The sequence below is a fragment of the Triticum aestivum genome, chromosome 3B (assembly GCF_018294505.1).
Source record: "Triticum aestivum cultivar Chinese Spring chromosome 3B, IWGSC CS RefSeq v2.1, whole genome shotgun sequence".
NCBI lineage: Eukaryota > Viridiplantae > Streptophyta > Magnoliopsida > Poales > Poaceae > Triticum > Triticum aestivum.
The window spans coordinates 469,633,121-469,651,435 of NC_057801.1; the positions used below are offsets into that span (position 1 = coordinate 469,633,121).

General features: G+C 48.0%; 1 protein-coding gene across 13 annotated transcripts; it reads right to left on the reverse strand.

Annotated features, from left to right (window-relative positions):
• Positions 1-10,983: 10,983 nt before the first annotated feature.
• On the reverse strand, positions 10,984-15,390 carry LOC123070426 (uncharacterized). 13 transcript variants are annotated; one of them, XR_006433671.1, is made up of 6 exons: positions 14,717-15,390; positions 14,381-14,444; positions 14,102-14,166; positions 12,584-12,704; positions 11,321-11,416; positions 10,984-11,222 (listed from the first exon to the last, which is right to left on the reverse strand). XR_006433671.1 is itself a non-coding variant. In XM_044493651.1 (6 exons), exons 2-6 carry the CDS (start codon positions 14,107-14,109, stop codon positions 11,186-11,188), a joined length of 324 nt encoding a protein of 107 aa, XP_044349586.1. In that variant the 5' UTR covers positions 14,110-14,166; positions 14,381-15,390; the 3' UTR covers positions 10,984-11,185. The 13 variants fall into 13 exon arrangements, 2 of the variants coding, with proteins under 2 accessions (XP_044349586.1, XP_044349584.1); XR_006433672.1 differs by adding an exon at positions 13,117-13,171 and having other exon boundaries at positions 11,321-12,704; XR_006433666.1 differs by adding an exon at positions 13,055-13,171 and having other exon boundaries at positions 14,102-14,444.
• Between the last annotated feature and the right edge of the window lie 2,925 nt (positions 15,391-18,315).

Below are 18,315 nucleotides of genomic sequence, written 5' to 3' on the forward strand. Positions count from 1 at the left end.
CATCAAGCTCGATTACGCTTCAGTCTATCATCCTCAAACCAACGGTCAAGTGGAACGAGCAAATGGTCTAATAATGAGCGGCATCAAACCCAGACTAGTGCGGTCCCTTACGAAATCTGACACGCACTGGGTAGAGGAGCTCGACTCCGTACTCTGGGGGCTGCGGACAACGCCTAACCGTACTACCGGATTCACACCATTTTTTATGGTATACGGCGCAGAAGCAGTTTTGCCCTGCGACATCATTCATGACTCACCTCGAGTGCGCATGTACGAAGAAAGAGAAGCCGAGTTGGATCGGCAGGACAGCTTGGACGCATTGGAGGAAGAACGCGACGTCGCCAAGGCTCGTTCCGCATTCTATCAGCAGCAGGCTCGAAGATACCAAAGCAGAGAAGTACGGGCCAAGACTTACAACGTTGGCGAACTGGTTCTACGCCTGCCGGACAAGAAAAAGGACAAGCTCAAGCCCAAATGGGAAGGCCCCTTCATCATCGATAAAGTCTTGACCGGCGGAGCGTACCGTCTACGAAATGCGTCGGATAACCGACTCGAGCCGAACCCATGGAACGCAGCCCGCCTCCGAAGATTCTATGCCTAGCGCCGGACTAAGAGTTCGTCCCTTTCCCCCCGTCCAAATTTTTTTTACTTCAGCTGCCTTTTGTTTATCTTTTTCTTCTCAACCCTATTCATCAAAGCCTTAAAAGGCCTACTTGCGCATCGTTCGCGCGCAATTGATGTGCTATCCGCACTCATTATACCTGGGGGCTTCTTTACCAGAAGCTTAATTATAAGGGCTTCATGCCCAGCACATGTGTCAAGCCTCCACATGTACCTTTTATTCACCATTATATGCATCGATATGACTTAAGTTTTGGCCAAGCTGGGTTGCCTGGCTCCTGTGCTTACCCCTACGTTCCCGATTGTTCGGCTAGGAGGTAAAGGGAGCACCTCTGCGATTGTTACTGCCGGGTCAGCCGGATGTGTACCTCAGACTGGGTGAAGCCGAAAGCTAGCGTTCTTAAGGGAATATTCGGTCGGTGACTTAAAAGATGATTTTTTATCCACTTATTTATCTGCCCCCAGATGTTTTTCTGCTTTTTTCGCAGTCCGGACATGCACTTTAGGGCATGCCACCCCCAGAGGAAAGGAACCCTTAACGGAACTATTCTCCCTGGAAGATGTTTCTTACTACCCATGTAATATAACATAACTAGTTGGGCACTTGTCTGATAAAGCACTAATGACCCCTACGCCTGGTCTCCATGCATACCCCGGTTGTTTCATAACCGAGAAGGTATTCGGACACACTCCGGACTCTAGGGTCCCGAGGTCGAAGCGAAAAGGTCGGCAAAGACAAACGATCTACAATCCGGCTAGAAGGCATTTTACATGTCATTTTATAATACATTGTCAAATCGACTGATTGTATTCTTCCTCAATCCCGTCTAACAGGTTGTCTAATTTACAGTCCTGTTGGGAAAATTTAGCGGCCAACTCTACTTGGCCGTATACTAAACTCACAGGGATCTCCTTCCCATCGGGCCCCACAGGTCCGACTTCGGCCATGTGGTTGGGATCCGCCTTCTTGTACCGCGTCTTTACCATGGCCCAGGCCTCCCTGGCACCTTGGCGGCAGGCCGAAATCTTCCATAAATGGAAGCGCTGCCGCACTCCCTGAAGCTTCTCCGCAAGCTCCCCAAGACCCTCGGGTAAGGAGAAGGCTGGCCATAAAGCCTGGATGACGCCGCTCATTGCCTGCCGAACTCGTTCGATCAGTTGCAACAATTCGGGAAGTTGATCACCCGTTGATACGGGCATCTCCTCCGCAGGGCGACCTGTGAGCATACCTGCAGACATATTCTGTCAAATTGACTTCCTCGCCGAACTCTTCTTTTCAAAGGAGTTCGCTCAAGCACTTACTATAGATGCCGCGACGAAGCCGCTGATTCTCCTTAACGGAGCCCGACAGCTCGGCCCGAACGCCTTTCAGCTCTTCTCCAAGCTGGGCATGGGCATCCTGGAGCTTGTTCCTTTCATGCTGCACCTTATGCAGCACCCTCTCGCCGGCCTTTAGTTGGCGCAGAAGTTCTTGCCTGTCCGGATCTTGTCCGGCAGCACCTGCAACGTCATTTTTTAGACTTGCGCAAAGGCCAAACGCTACTTATCTTTCTAAAATAATGCGTTACCAGGAGAGGTCCCTGTGTTTCCTCCTGCGCCAGAGAGTGCGGCCTCAAGTTGGGCCTTGCACTCTTGCAGCTCCTGAGACAGTTGGGTATTCTTCTCGGTAAGATCCTACGTTTCATATGATCCTTAAATCAGTTAATATAACTACTTTAAGTCTCGGGGGCTACTGGCATATATAACTATTAAATTCTCTTACCCGTATGTCTTTTACATACTGCTCCGTGGCTCTGGTAAAACCATCTTGAGCAGCACGAAGGTGCGCGTCCCCCGCGTTAAAGGCATTCAACGCCTCGGGGGAGAAGCACGCGTCACGAAATACTGTCCGGCGGCGCCTGTGATTCATGGCACTCTCCACCTCAGACTTGGTGGCGGACAGTCTGTCGGCATCCTCCGTCGGAGGAACGTCCGGCTCGCGCCTTGCGCTCGCCTCCCCCTCCAGACCAGGTGCTGGAGCCTGGCTGGTAGAGGTTGGATTGGCAACCTCCACGCCCGCAGTCCGGCGGGCGCTTTTTTCCCTACAAAAGTCATGAGCACTCAAACGCTTCCTAGGAACGTTGCTCTAAATAATGAATTGTGAGCTACACCTTTGCGGCGACGTTTCAGTCCGCGCCGCGCTCCTCTTCCGCCTACTGGTCCGGACTGGCCTTTGTTGGTCAGCCACCGCGGGCTCGGCTTCTCGCCCTAGGGGCGCCTCCTGCACAGCGCCATCATATACGGTGGTCAGAAATAAGCAAGGAAGGAATGACGGTGTCAGGACTTCGGTCGCAATCACCTGGGAAGCCGGATATAGTCCGGGATAGTCGGCCATGATGGCGACTAAAGCATTGTCCATGCTGAGCTGGTGGAACACCCCGTCGATTAGCTCCACCTTTATGTCCGGATCCTCTTCGGAGGCCGGATCCCGGGATCTCTCTGGATCCTCGGGTTGCGGAGCTGGACTTAGCATGTCCTCCACGATCCGGCGCAGCTCCTGCGTCGAAAGAAGAACACAATATAAGAAACTTAAGTTTCAAAAAGCATGGGTCGGGCACGCAGAGTGTTCGCTTACCCAAGGCCGGGGATTATTCATGGAGAACCCATTTAACGGGTTCGTCCGAAGGAAATCCTCCTTCTCCCCCTTATACAGGCCGGACAGGATCGTCACCAGGTCTTCGACCGAATCCGGCCCTTTGCGGCCATGACGGGTGGCATCGTCCTCCCCGTTGAAATCCCACATGGGGTGGCCCCTGTATTGTAGTGGCTGCACCCCCCGCATAATGCATGTTGCCATGACTCCAATCATGGTCAACCCGGAATGGGCCAGTAACCTTATTCGGCCCATCAAATAATGGACGCTCTTGTCTTCCTCCAGTTGGGGGCTCCGCGGACGCCAACTAAGGCGTTTCTTCAGAGGAGCATTGCTGAACTCCGGGAGGCCGATCCGAACAGGGTCCGGCAGCGGAGCGTCTTCTATATAAAACCATTCCGAAGGCCAGTCTTCGGACGCCTTCTTAGGGGTTCCGGATGGATATCCGGTCCCGGCAATGCGCCATATTTCGGCGCCGCCCACTTGATATATGGACCCCTCGTGAGAGCGGGGTACAAGGCAGAACAACCTCTTCCACAGCGCGAAATGGGGCTCGACGCCCAGGAATAGCTCGCAAAGAGCTACGTAACCCGCAATATGCAGGATTGAGGCGGGCGTGAGGTGATGAAGCTGGAGTCCGTAGAACTCCAGGAGCCCGCGGAGGAATGGATGTACAGGAAATCCGAGCCCCCTTATCAGATAGGGGACGAAGCATACCCGCTCCCCTTTGTTGGGACTTGGGGTAACCTCCGCTTGCTTCCCACCTTTGTAGGTGGCCAGCCCGGCTCGAACCGGAACCATAAAGGCCGGAGGGAGATATCCCCCCGCTTGGAGCTTCACCAGCTCGTTGTGCGGAACAGAGCATCTCCTCCAATCTCCTGGCAAAGGGCTGGGAGCGCGAGAAGAGGAGCCGCGTTGACGGTCCATGATGGAATGGATTCTTGGTCGAAAGCGCTCCGATGAGTATTTGCGGGAGGAAGATGGTGATTTGGATCTGGATTCTTGCCTCCCTTATAGGCAGATTATTCGCACAACTAGGGGGTAAAACATAAAAGACACCCTGGCTTTTCACATTCGCGCGACGCGTGGAAGAAGGCCATTATTGGGCGTGGAAGCCAAGACGCGCAACATTGATGAGGAAGCCGGACACTGTTCGGCAGGTACGTAGAACTTGAAGGAGAACCCGCCTTGCAACGCCGAAGACTACACACATGCTGGACTTATCGTCATTGAAGCCTGGTTCGGGGGCTACTGAGGGAGTCCCGGATTAGGGGGTGTCCGGATAGCCGGACTACCATCATCGGCCGAACTATCATCGGCCGGACTATCATCATCGACCGGACTCCAAGACTATGAAGATACAAGATTGAAGACTTCGTCCCGTGTCCGGATGGGACTTTCCTTGGCGTGGAAGGCAAGCTTGGCAATACGGATAAGTAGATCTCCTACCATTGTAACCGACTCTATGTAACCCTAGCCCTCTCCGGTGTCTATATAAACCGGATGGCTCTAGTCCGTAGGACACAACAACAACCATTACAATCATACCATAGGCTAGCTTCTAGGGTTTAGCCTCCTTGATCTCGTGGTAGATCCACTCTTGTAAACATCCACAATATCAATATCAATCAAGCAGGACGTAGGGTTTTACCTCCATCAAGAGGGCCCGAACCCGGGTAAAACATCGTGTCCCTTGTCTCCTGTTACCATCCGCCTAGACGCACAGTTCAGGACCCCCTACCCGAGATCCGCCGGTTTTGACACCGACAGTCCTACTTGAGGAAGTCAAGATCGTCTACATCTTGCTCAAGTGGACATTGTGTAAGGCAAATGTTTGACCTTGATAGGTTCTCTATTTTACCGGTCTCATGGTGGTAGTTTGGAGACCGGGTTATAGGATCGATTGCCGTACTATCAACGGGGCTCTCAAGTGAGTAGTTTGATCGTATCATTCGTAGAGAGCTCAAACCGTTGCATATGCTTGCACCATCTTTCTTGGTTCTTGTTTGGTTTTCTCCTTGTGAGATTTGGATCTTATGGTCATCTTCTTGGCAAGCTCGAGTTCATCGAAAACGGAGTTCACATGCTTCTTCTATTGCGTTTTTGGTGTTGGAGGTTTTACCGGTCTTATTCGAGGAAGGGTTCTCACCATTTTATTATAGGCCTTTTCTAATTTCCTTCTTATTGTTATTTCTATCAAGATTGTGTTAGCCCTTTTTGCTAGATTTCCAACAAACTTGGTTCCGTTGAATTCGGAGTCCGTTTGCAGAAGTTGTGCCAGTTTTGGTGTACTTAAAAAGGCTGCAGCGGTACTACCTCTCATGGGAGCAGTACTACTGCTTGGAGTGGATGTATTTTTTTACTACCACTCTTGGGAGCGGTACTACCGCTTGGAGCGGATCTAATTTTTACTACCGCTCTAGAGCGGTACTACCGCGGCTACTTCCATGGCTACTTCCGCTCCAGACCAAAAACTCGTCTTAAGTCCAGCGGTGGTAGGCACAGATGTATTTTTTTAGTACCGCACGCAAGCAGTAGTACCACTACCCTTAGCGGTAGTACCACTACCCCTAGCGGTAGTACCACTACCCCTAGTGGAAGTACCGTGAGGACGAGCGGTAGTACCGCTCCGGCGGTTCTACCAGCCTTTTGCCTCCTCGCTGTTGTTTTCCAAAGAGTGTCCACCGCCCTAGCGATAGTACCGCTCCCATGAATGGTAGTACCACTGTGTGCGGGCTGTGAGCATAATTGTTGGATTTTTCCCCGCCTATAAAAGGGGTTCTTCTTCCCCAATGAACCTAATCTCTTAAGCTCGTGTTCTTCCCCTATTATTGACCTTCTTCGAGCTTGCTATCTCTCTATTCCTTCGTGGATTCTTGCTAATTTTTGGGGGAAAAGAGAGAGGAGATCTAGATGTACGTTTCCACCAATCACTTTCCCCTCTAAGTGAGGGGAACCCCTTGGATCTAGATCTTGGAATTCTTTGGGTTATCTTATTCGCTCTTCCTCTCATTTTCCTCCCTAGCATTAGTTGCTTTGGTGGGATTTGGGAGAGAAGGACTTGGGCACTCCATGTGCCCTTGCCATTGCATTTGGTGCATCCGTTTGAGTTCTCCACAGTGATACATGGAAGTTACAAGTTGAGAAGCTTATTACTCTTGGGTGCTTGGTACCCTTGAGCTTGTTCATCTTGGGTGCCTTGGTGCCCTAGACGGTTGGTGGTGTTCGGAGCTCAATCATTGTGGTGTAAAGCTCCGGGCAAGCGTTGGGGTCTCTAATTAGGTTGTGGAGATCGCCCCAAGCAATTTGACGGGTTTCGGTGACCGCCCCCAAGGGTTGCCAAAGTGTACGGGTTCGGTGAGCATCACCAAGGGTTGCCATTTGTACGGGTTCGGTGACCGCCCTCAAGGGTCCCTTAGTGGAATCATGGCATCCTGCATTGTGCGAGGGCGTGAGGAGATTATAGTGGCCCTAGTGGCTTCTTGGGGAGCATTGTGCCTCCACACCGCTCCAAACGAAGATTAGCATCCGCAAGGGTGTGAATTTCAAGATACATCATCGTCTCAGCGTGCCTTGGTTATCTCTTACCAGAACCCTTTACTTATGCACTTTACTTTGTGATAGCCATATTGTTTCTTGTCATATATCTTGCTATCACCTAGTAGTTTATCTGGCTTAGCATAAGTTGTTGGTGCACATAGGTGAGCCTAGTTGTTGTAGGTTTTGTGCTTGACAAATTAACTGCTAGGTTTATTCCGCATTTGTTCTAGCCTAAACCGTAATTATTTTAAAGCGCCTATTCACCCCCCTCTAGGCGACATCCACGATCTTTCAGCGGGGAGAACCACTGGGAGGCAGCGCGGTCCGGCGGGGCGACACAACGGCAACCCGTTGCTCAATCAGTGGAGGGGGTGCTGTACTCGGGGATGATCTTCATGGGAGCTACGGAGGTGCGTGCAAGCGACTGATTAGTTCATTCGCTCGATGTGGACGGGGCGGATCGCAGGCATACGGGTGGTCAATTGATCGCTCGCGAGGTCGGAAACGCTGCTCGGTGATGAGGATGAAGTCGCAGACGCTGAAGGCGGGGTGGTTGAGGAGTCCGAGCAGACCAAGGCAACAACGTCCAACGGGGAACAATGTGTGGGCGAGTGTGTCCAGTGCAGGCGCCCGAGCGGCCAACATAGCCAGTGTCGTGCGTGAGGTGGCCGTATGTGGTGGTCTCAGGAGGTGATGGAGAAATCCTTGTCGAAGTAGAGGGATGACGGTAGGCGCAGCGTGAAAGGGTGGGAAGACGCGCGAACATCCTCAACCATTGCATTGCAAGGATATATAGGAGCAAAGGTTAAACACAATTGCATTTCTACTATTCTTCCACACCACCACAGGACTGCAGATGAAATTACATACAAATGTACGAACTTCCATTTAAACAACCAGTTCTAGGGATTCAAAATTAGCAATATTCAACCTAAAGGTCTTTTTATCATAATGCATTCAAAGAAGAGGTGGGAAACAAACTCAATTTCACACTCTACATGTTTAGCCCCCCCCCCCCCCCCCTCCGCGATTTTGCATAATTTTGTAGCCCATTTGTGGAACTTAAAAAAGTACAACATGTAAAGTTCATAAATGACTCATATATCGAAAAGCGATGACGGCCAGCGCAGAATGAAAGGGTGGGCGGACGCGCGAACATCAGTCGGTACGGGTTGCCGCATAGAGCGAGACCGTCGTGTCGGAGAAGAGGCCGGGTGGACGTGCCGGTCTTGGAGTTGTGGTGCGCGAAGGTCGAGGGGCGCTGACAGGTGACGCAAACCAATCTTAGATCAAAAACCTAAAAAAATGCCAACCAAGATGACCCACATGAGAGAAAAATCAAAATCAAATGATCGGGAAAAGACACTCTAGGCCAGCCGATCAAACGGATTGGCGGACGAACCCTAGATACGGGTGGCACGGCCTCCGATGGCGATCATGAAGATCAACCACCCCAAGGTGGAGCAGTGCGGAAGCGGCGACAACTATGGCTTTGGATTGGGGTTAGGCTAATACCATGTAAGAGGCATAGATGGGTAATTGATGGAATTGTTGGTGTACTGCTTGAGCCTTGTGGACGTATATATAGGAATACATGATCATCTTGGGGTACATGAGAAGACAGAACAAATCTTCATCTATCCTATCTTTCCTAAACAACCGGGATAATCAACACCGCAGAGGTAAGCTGCTCCAATTTCTGTTTTCCATGAAGGAGCACAGTTCAGATTCGGGTCCAGGGGTTCTTTGAAGTTTCAACTGGTTGATGAGCAGGTACTGAAACCACCCCAGATCCCCTCCGAGGAGATCCTTGAAATCTTTTGTCCAACTTTTCAAATACTGAGTTATCAAGCGTGAAAAATCTTTCAAGGATACATAGGAGCAAAGGTTAAACACAATTGCATTTCTGCGATTCTTCCACACCACCACAGGACTGCAGATGAAATTTCATTCAAATATACGAACTTCCATTTGCACAACCAGTTCCAGGGATTCAAAATTAGTAATATCCAACCTAAAGTTTTTTTTATCATAATGCATTCAAAGAAGAGGTGGGAAACAGACTTGGTTTCTCACTCTACATGTTTAGCGCCCCTCCGGTTGCGATTTTTGTATAATTTTGTAGCCCATTTGGGGAACTTAAAAAAGTACAACATGTAAAGTTTAGAAATGACTCATAAATCGAAATGCATTACATAGCTACAAAAATCACACATAATAAAGTTCAGAAATAACTCAACTACTTTCAATAAATAATCTGATCATAAACTCACAATTCATCGGATCCCAACAAACACACCGCATAACAAGGATTACATCACATCGATCTCTGAATAGAACATTGTATTGAAGATCAGAGAGAGAGAGGGAGAGAGAGAGAGAGATCTAAATAATGCTAGGTCTAGCGAGGAACTACTCACACATCATCGGAGAGGCAACAAGGTTGATGTAGATGCCCTCCATGATCGATTTCCCCTCTGACATAGTACCGATAGAAGCCTCTAGATGGGATCATGAAAGAAAAGAGGCTTGCGGCGGCGGAATAATTGTTTCGGGTCTCACTTTGGGGTTTTAGAATATTTGGGAATTTACAGCGTTGGAATTAGGTCAGATGGGGCCACGAGGGGCCCACAACGGAGCACGACACACCTACCCTCTAGGGCGCGTCATGCTTCCTTGTCATTTCCTCGTTTGGATTCTGCCCCCCCCCCCCCCCCGAAGCTTCTTGGGTCTCTTTTGGTCCAGAAAAAATGCCAAAAAGTTTTGTCATGTTTGGACTCTGTTTGGTATGGATTTTCTGTAAAACCAAAAATATGCAGAAAACAACAACTGGCACTTGGCATTGAGTTAATAGGTTAGTTTCCAGAAACATAAAATGATGTATAAAGGATACAAGATTGATAATATAATAGCATGAAACAATTAAAAAATATAGATACCTTGGAGACATATCAACCCCCCTGTCCGCGGACGGATGCAAAAGCAAATTTCCGGGTCAGTGTTGGAGATGCCCATACACCATACACAGATGTTGCAGTTTGTGTTTCCAGAAAACATCTCCCATGAGATGGTGTTACTGCGTGCTTTTCTTCTGAGGGTTTAGCCAAACCTTATTCATTTAAAGCCACCGATGGTGGGATACAAGTCGGATCATGGGGTTGGCCAAACCAGCCCCTACCAAGATAAGAGTGTACTTGGCTAAACTATGTGCTTCATAATTCACATGACTATCAAAAGTAAAATTACATGTAAAAGGAGACACTTGAAGTTTTATTTCGTTGATGATGGCTCCATATTTACCTCCTACTCCTTTGTTTATATCACAAACAGCTGCTTAGAGTCAGAAGAAAACAGTCCGTTGAAGATGCAAGTCTGTTACCAGTGCAAGTGTGTCTCTGCATGCAATTACTCTCCAATAGGTGCATCATGACACTACAAAATTCCGTCTATTCAGTGAGAAAAACCCTAGTGACAAACTAGGAAACGTCACCAAAAATCATTTTCTATAACACCAATCGACGTCACCAGCTTATTCCATCCCGAGGTAGTCCCCTTGGGTGCGTTGGTGACGTTCTATCCTTGTTTTAGGCGATACATTTGACGGTCACTACGTATGCGCATATTCTGCGGCGATTTGTGGCGTCACAGAAAATGATCGGCGGGTTCGGAAAGGATAAAAAAAGTGTTCGGTGGGCTTCAAAACAAAGTTTTAGGTTTTATCTAATGGACATTAGTGGAGATGGTTGAAAGGTTCCAAAAAAAGTGTACTTGAACGGATGTCCGTATGGATTTGTACTAAACATGTTTTCATAGACTAGACTTTACTCTGTTTTTTCTATATGGTTTTCCTCGTAACTTTTCAACGGTTCACGGTATCATCATCCCCAAACTTGCATGGTTTATATTATTGAAATGAATGATTATTTTTTTAAAGGAAATGTTTTGTGTGTTTTTTAACTAACATTTTTTCAACGATGTTCTGGACTTCTCTCATTTTACGATTTGAACTTTTACCATTTGAATTTCCGTGGGGTTTCTTTCCTTTTTGAGGTTTTTTCACAAACTTATCTAGGACGTCGTGTTGAACTTACAATTTTTTCAACATGGACGGCTCACGCATGTAGGCTTGAACTGCTTGCCCGCTACCACTCAATCATGCAAAATCCTGACCAAAAATTCACATTTTTCTCTCGAAACCAAACTCTTGAACTTGCTATACAACAACCTTTGAACCTCCAACAAGAACAGAATATATATCATACATCACTTTTTTCTCGTGTTCAATCATGCACCCAAAAAATTAAAACACAATGAATATCAGTTGTTTGGCTCAAAACCTCCTGCATATATTTTTTGAGCTGATGTTCTTTTTGTCATTGAACTGTTGTTGAACTAACCAGGCCGCTTCCAAGTCTGCACCTTCAAATACCTACATGAGTACAATATTTTTAGACCATAGTTCAAGGAAGCAGTTAAGTAGTAAAGAAAAATAGAGAGAGAGAGAGAGAGAGAGAGAGAGAGACTAACCATTGCGTCGTTGAACGACCTGAACGCTGCATCGTTGAACGGCCTCGGTTGGCAGTGATGAATGGACTAGGGTGGCTGCTGTGAACAGTCTGGGAGCTGCGGCAGGTAAGTAGTAAATCAGATCTTTAAAACTTCAGTCCAAGCTAAACATTTCAGTCAGCAGTTGAATTAAAAAAGAGCCAACCATAAAGGCAAAGTACGCTGAACTCTGAACTTTTCTGGAGCTTTTTGTTGAACTAAAGCATTCTTCGGAGCAGGACGAGATTGAGCGGACCGGGAGGAAGTTGAGAAACATACATAGGAGATGCAAGACCACAGTACATCAATTAGATATGTCACTGAACTTTGGGACATTTCTGCTACAAGAACTGAATCTACAACAATATTGGACTTTCAGGATCCATACGCAAGATAGCTACAAATTGCTAAAATCAATCACCAACAGAAAAAACACCAAAAGGTTCTCCAATGGTTGTTTGAGGAAGAGACAAAACTATTTTGGGGTGGCGGACGGCAGCAGCATGTGGGCTGGGTTGTCGCGCATCAGGGAAGGGTGAGGAAAACAGCAACCCAATCACTATAGTGGAAATAGGAGCTGGCGGTCGTGGACTGCTACTCGGCATGAACTTGATCGTCCGGATGCCACGGGGCTGGACTGGGGATGACGCTGGACAGACTGGAGCAGTGGCAAGGGAGCTTCGAGCAGCAGTGTACATCGACAAAGGTCTGCTCGCACAAGGTCATGTACTGCTCTCCTGGGATGAAGGGGCGAAATGTGTGCCTCCCGAGCCGCAGCGTCGAATGCTTTAGGTTGTGTCGCTGAACGGCCCGGTGTGGCGGCCATGAAAGGTATGGGTAGTACAGCGATGGAGCTCCACAGGCAGTGGCATAAGGCTCGACACAATTGGCCTGGGAGCTGCGACGGTGAACAGCCTGGGGTAGCCGGGTTGGACTGCTAGTACTGATGCCACATCCTGGAAACCTTTGCAATTGACATGGGGATGCTTCCAGATGCACCTTCGATCATGCACCAAGACATTTAATTTTATGTTTTTTTATAATAGAACAAATACTAATTTTTATGCCAAGTAAGTTCAAACAGAACATAAGTGGAGCTTCATTTGCAAGAATACAAAAGAACATATGCCTATTTTGATCCATATAGGCATACCAACTGTTGTGCTATAGGAAGAACATGGAAACAAGGAGGAAATTGGACTTGGAGTTGTTAAGTAGGTGAACTAAAAAGCATACAAAACATACACTAAAGTGCGGGATCCTGCCGGTGACGTTGCGGCGGGCCGTCTCCACACACACGGCCACACTCCACCGCGCCCCAATTTCCACCTCACCGAACTGAATGAAATTTATAAATTGAACCGAACTGAAAGAAGAATTTGGACATCATGTGTACATCAAGAAATAAACTTGAGCAGTACCAACTACTAAACAAAAACTTTTGGTATATTGAGATTAGAGATTGTATATTGGTGAACTTTTTTCCCTACAGAATTGTTAATCAAATAGATGTACCATTTGCGAGGTTTTATCAACATGACAAGTAGTAGCAGTACTACTCTAGGTGACAAAGTAGTAGCAACACAAAAGAAGGCCACCATCAACAGTGAGTAATACCGCGACAACTGAACTTTGTGTTGCCCACGCTTTCTTTACATAGTACTTCAAGATTTTTATGAAAAAAGTACTACAAGATTTGTGAACACGAGGGCATACAAAAGTTGTAGTGAGGGTGTGAATTAGAGCAGCTGAAAGAGGATGCAGCAGCACGCACACACCATCAGATAAGTTCTCCTATCTTCAGAACACACGTATACATACACACATCTCCATCTACAACAAACAAAAGAAATTGTTGAGCTCCAGAGTGTTTGCAAAGTGAATTAATTTTTGCAACCAGAGAACTTGCTACACTTAGCAAAGGTGAAGGTGAACTACTAATTCCCAAAAACTGCAGGATGTCTACTTCCCTGAACCAAAACTTTTTAACTTCATGTATGCTCATATATGCTGTTTCTTTTGAATTCCCTATCAAATGATCGGTTTCAGTAGCTGAGAAATTGCCTCAACTCCATAGCTACGAAAATGAATTTGAGTGAACCTTCACACATAGAAAGTTTGAACTTCACTCAAAAGCTAAATAGTTCAACCACATGCATACAAGCAGAAAACATGCAAAATTTGGTCCTGTTTAGACATATATCAGGAGAATATCTAGAGACCACAACTTACAACTGTCTCAATCGTGACCCTTTACTGCTACCAATTTTTCTTCTACACTTAGACCCTCTCGAGTCTGAACTGATACAATTATTTTTGAATAAGTTAATTGCTTTCCCCTCCTGGTATAGCTTTAATTGCATTTCTTCTGAATAAGTTAATAATAAACATGATCATAAGAACCTCATTTTCTCATTTACCCATTTCTGTCAGATGTGTGCATTGTTCACATGTACTAGGAAGTTGAGGCTGCATTTGCACTAGTATAATCCAACGTACACTAAGTCTGATCACTGATTAACAACGAAACACTGTCCAGCACTACTTCTTTTACTGGGAAGAACAGACACATTAAGTACTAACGATAGTCACTAGCAATGCATTATTTTATACTTTGAAATTTCAATATATTGTTATTCACTGATTAACAAAAAAATCAATATAGTAACCGCACCCTGAGCTTGAAAGTGTTCACATAAACAGTAAAGTTTGGAAAAACATGCAAGTGCACCATTGGTAATTAAGTGTACATATATCACACACCTCTCCATCCTACTCTTCTTCTTCTTCCTTTGCTCCTGCTTTCATTAGAAGATCCACTCCCAAACCTTTTGTATACAAGATAATTGATAGCCAGGTTTCTTAGAATTTTGAAATATACATGAGTACAATAGATCAACCAAATAGGGAACCACGTAAGTGATGGAGAAGGCAGGGAATTAGTTCAACATCCAATCAGCAATTTAAAAGTAAAGAGGTAACAAAATGTAGTTGAGCTATACTACATCACACACAAAAAACTTGAACTTTACATAATCAAACCTGCTTAGCGACGAACTCCAGCTTAAGATATATCATGTACCAAGACCAATCTAGAGAACCAGAACTGCAGAAATTAGCAAATTTGAACTTTTAGTAATTCATTCCATCGGCAACATGAATTATAAAATCTTCTCTTCACAAACTATGTACATCAACAGCAAAATCGAAGCAACAACTATAACCATATTTGAAAATCGCAGAAGAATACATAGGTGTACTGATGCGCGGGGATTTTAGAACTGATGCAAAGAGGTGCAGGTGGCTCGAGCGCCATGAGCAGAAGGTCGGGAAGAAGCTGCACTGTTGGAGGATTGGGGGGGGGGATGGAGGTGGCACCTTGGGGCTGGGAGGTTGCCGCACCATCGGGCATTGGAGGCTGCAACTAGAGGTGGTTTGCAACGGCGGCTGACGGGCGTGGAGGTGGTGATTGGAGTTCGAGCGCGACGGCGGCTGGTGGCCATGGAGAGTGGGGATGGGGTGACGATGGCTTCTTCTTCGTGGCGGTTGCTGCGGCGGTAGGTCAGCGCGCGGCGTGACGGCAGGAGTTGTGAGGCAGGGGCAGTGTGACGGCGGGAGATGTGAGGCTGGGGCATGGCTCATCGGTCGAAGGGGGGAGGCGGGGTGCGGCTCATCGCCGGGAGATGGAAGGCGGGAGTGCGACTCATCGGGGAGAGATAGGAGGCGGGGCGCGGCTCGTCATCGGGGAAGATGGGAGGCGGGGCACGGCTCGTCGTCGGGAGGTGGGAGGCGAGGGCGTGACTCGTCGCCGGGAGATGGGAGGCGGGGCTGCGGTAGGTCGCCGGGAGGTGGGAGGTAGGGCTGCGGTGGGTCACCGGGAGGTGGGAGGCTGGGACGACGCGTGGCGGCCAGGGAAGGCTGGGACGACGCACAGCTGCCGCGGGAGGTGGGGACGGCTAGCGGCGGCCGTGGGAGGCGGGGACAGCTAGCGGCGGCAGTGGGAGGCGGAGACGGCGGCGCAATGGAAGGCGTCAGTGCGGGGTAACTTTGTCTCCAGCCGGGAGGCTTATTTGGGCTATTTTCTCTGATCGCTTCTATAAGGGGCCGAGAGTAACAAAATTTATTCTGTTAGTAGTAACAGAATAGTCCAACCCTATATCTCTCTCGAGGGCCCTTTCCCTGCTTCTGGCCACGGACGCCCTGGTGCGCACTGGCTGCCGAGCGCGGAGGGAGTTGGCCTCCTCCTCCGCCTCGCACTCCGCGACGTGCTTTGCGGCGGCTTCCCGGTGGGCGTAGGCCTCTGACGAGGCCAGTGAAGATGGCGTGTGCAGCCACTCCTTCTCAGTGGCCTCCTCGGTGCAATCCTACCGCCACCATGCCGCTTTGACGCGGCTCCCACCGGTGGCCCTCATGGTGACGCAGTAGTAGTATTTGTCGACCTCCTTCGTGCATGCGCACGCGCCTCCCGCCACAGCTCCAGCTCTTTCACCTTGCAGGCGGCCTCAGCTATCTCCTCAGCTGCCTCTCTCTCCTTGCGCCTCTTCTCGTCCTCCTTCATGACTGCCACATGACTGGCTTTTTCCTCCGGCGCTAAGGCCTTCCACTCATAGAGGTCAAACTGACTCCAAAACCACTCTTCGGTGTGTGGATTAGGCGCGACCAAGTCCGGTGGTGCGTAGGGGTCCTCTTCCTTGTTGCTTGTCACGCCACCTTCATTGCGGGGCGGCGCCTTCTCTTGGGCGCGTGGGCTCACCGACGATGTCATTTGCACGATCGATCGAGATCGAGAGAGAGGGTGGGGGTGGTGAGGGAAGTTGGAATGCTCAGATGAGGATACCAATGGGATGAGCGGTGCGATACTTATAGGCAGCCGAAATCTGGATGGTTGTGATGGAGAGAGGGAAGCGATTGTCTTAGGAGATGAGACGTGTGGCGGTTGTTAGAATTCATGGCATTGTTTACATTTGTACATGATTCCCAATAGGAAGACGGGTGTGAATGCCCTAGAACCACATGAGATTGATAACCCGGGCATGCTCACACCTTCCTGCCTTGATGCTTGCATGAACAACCCTCATCACTTGTCTATCATTTGCTTCTACCACAGCCTGCTTGATGAGATTGATACGACTTCATATGTTGTAGCATGCATATGTGTCCCTCGTTGCACACTCCTTTTTAGAAGACCTCACAGCGTACTCCATCTGCTCATCACACAAGTTTTCAGCCCAGCTTTCGTGATGAGCCTTATCAACGAGCAATCCATGGAATGGGATGCGGTGTGGATGCTGTCGCCGCCATGGATTGGGGCACGGTGTTCCTCCGAGAACGGGGCTACCAAGCCCGGCAACACCGTCCTGTCACCGCCAAGGTGGCCGAAAGATCTACCGCGGCACATGGATGCTACCGATAGGAAGTGAGAGAGGTTGAGTTGGAGAGAGTAAGAGAGAGAGAGTTGAATGAGGAAGATGGTGGGTTGGTTGTATTGGAGAGGGGATTTGGCAACTGCTTAAATCATGGTTCGAGACGAGGAGGTTGCCAAAATATTTTGAAGGATGAGCCATACCAAGTGTGCACCGTCGTGTCCACATCTGACGACAGCATGAAGATGTGACCATACATTGCTTCCATTTTCTTTTTTCTTGTATACTTTTCAAAAATAACTACAACATGCTTGTGTTAATCTTCTAAAGGCGGTCATGAATTTTCTGAAAGCCCCCACACTCTTTCTGAAAGTCCTTAAAGATATTACTGAAAGCATTCACCCCATTCACGAAAAGCATTTTGACAAAGTTAACAAGGATACACGCACATATTTTTACATAAAATACCATGCATTTGTACATCACCACACCATTATGTTCAATGTAAATAAGTAATACAATGTACATGACATCTTTGACCTACTACAATCATAGTTAGAAGATATGTTTGCTTAATCTAAATGAACATACTACTAGTTGAATGTACACAACCAAGTTCTTGCAATTCAACACCCGTTGTTTCTCTTGCGGTGCTTCCAGCCGCTCGAAGATCCCTCGTCTTTGTTCTTATAGGGTCGGAGTTGTTCCCTCAATGGTGGTTGGAGAAGGTGACGTAGTCCATCCTTAATTATTAGGATCCTACGGTACAACTCGTAGCTAACGTACCCGTCTATTGCTGCATACTCGAGGTGCGACAATGAAAGTGGCTTCCACTCCCAGTACTGGTGCTTGTCCCTTGGGAATGATTTCTTCATGTTCTTGTACAACGGGTCGATGATGGCCGCTGCAAGGTCACCCATGGAGTCCCTTTCTCCACCACCTTTGATACATAACTGCTCTTGGGTCGACATGGTGTTCATATGGAATCATTATCTGTGCACGGGCAAGCATGATCTTATCGCTCCTCATGTCCACGCTTGCGAAAGTTATTGATTTGCGTTGTAGGAATTGATCCTATGCCTGGCACCACTCGGACCAACATAGTGGTACACGAGGACATGCTCGCGCATTGCGAGTTGCACGACGGCGACCCCTTCTCATCTGTAACTTCTCAAACGGGTGTACTCGAGGTCGAGTCCAACGAACTTGTTCTTCTCCTCCTGGAGCCATTTCTCATACATGGCGATGACTCCATCCACAGTCCTAGGCTTGTTGGTGTACAACATCTCCAGCATGGTTGTGCCATGGGTAGTGATGTGGTGGATCTCCATTGTTAGTTTCTTCTTGTCCATGGTTGTAGGGAGGCAGTGGGGGTTGTGGAGGATGAGGAACGACAGAGGAAGAAGATGCAAATGGATGCGGCAAAAGGAATGCGATCTTCAAATCCTTCTAACAGTGGCATTTTGCCATGTGGAAAGTATAATATGAAATTGTGACGTGATAACCGGCACCGCGAGTTTAAATTTGTAAACAACCATGACACACCCATACGAGGAATTTGCTTTCTTCAAGTTGTTGGAAATATGCCCTAGAGGCAATAATATTTGTATTATT

What these genes read in the sequence shown, in the direction of transcription:
- LOC123070426 (XM_044493649.1), bottom strand. Translation starts at nt 14,973, where the DNA reads ATGCCCCAGCCTCACATCTCCCGCCGTCACACTGCCCCTGCCTCACAA. An exon ending in GGCAACCTCCCAGCCCCAAG is followed by an intron (nt 14,445 to 14,716) that starts GTGCCACCTCCA and finishes TAATTTCTGCAG; the next exon opens with TTCTGGTTCTCTAGATTGGT. An exon ending in TGGAGTTCGTCGCTAAGCAG is followed by an intron (nt 14,167 to 14,380) that starts GTTTGATTATGT and finishes TGTATACAAAAG; the next exon opens with GTTTGGGAGTGGATCTTCTA.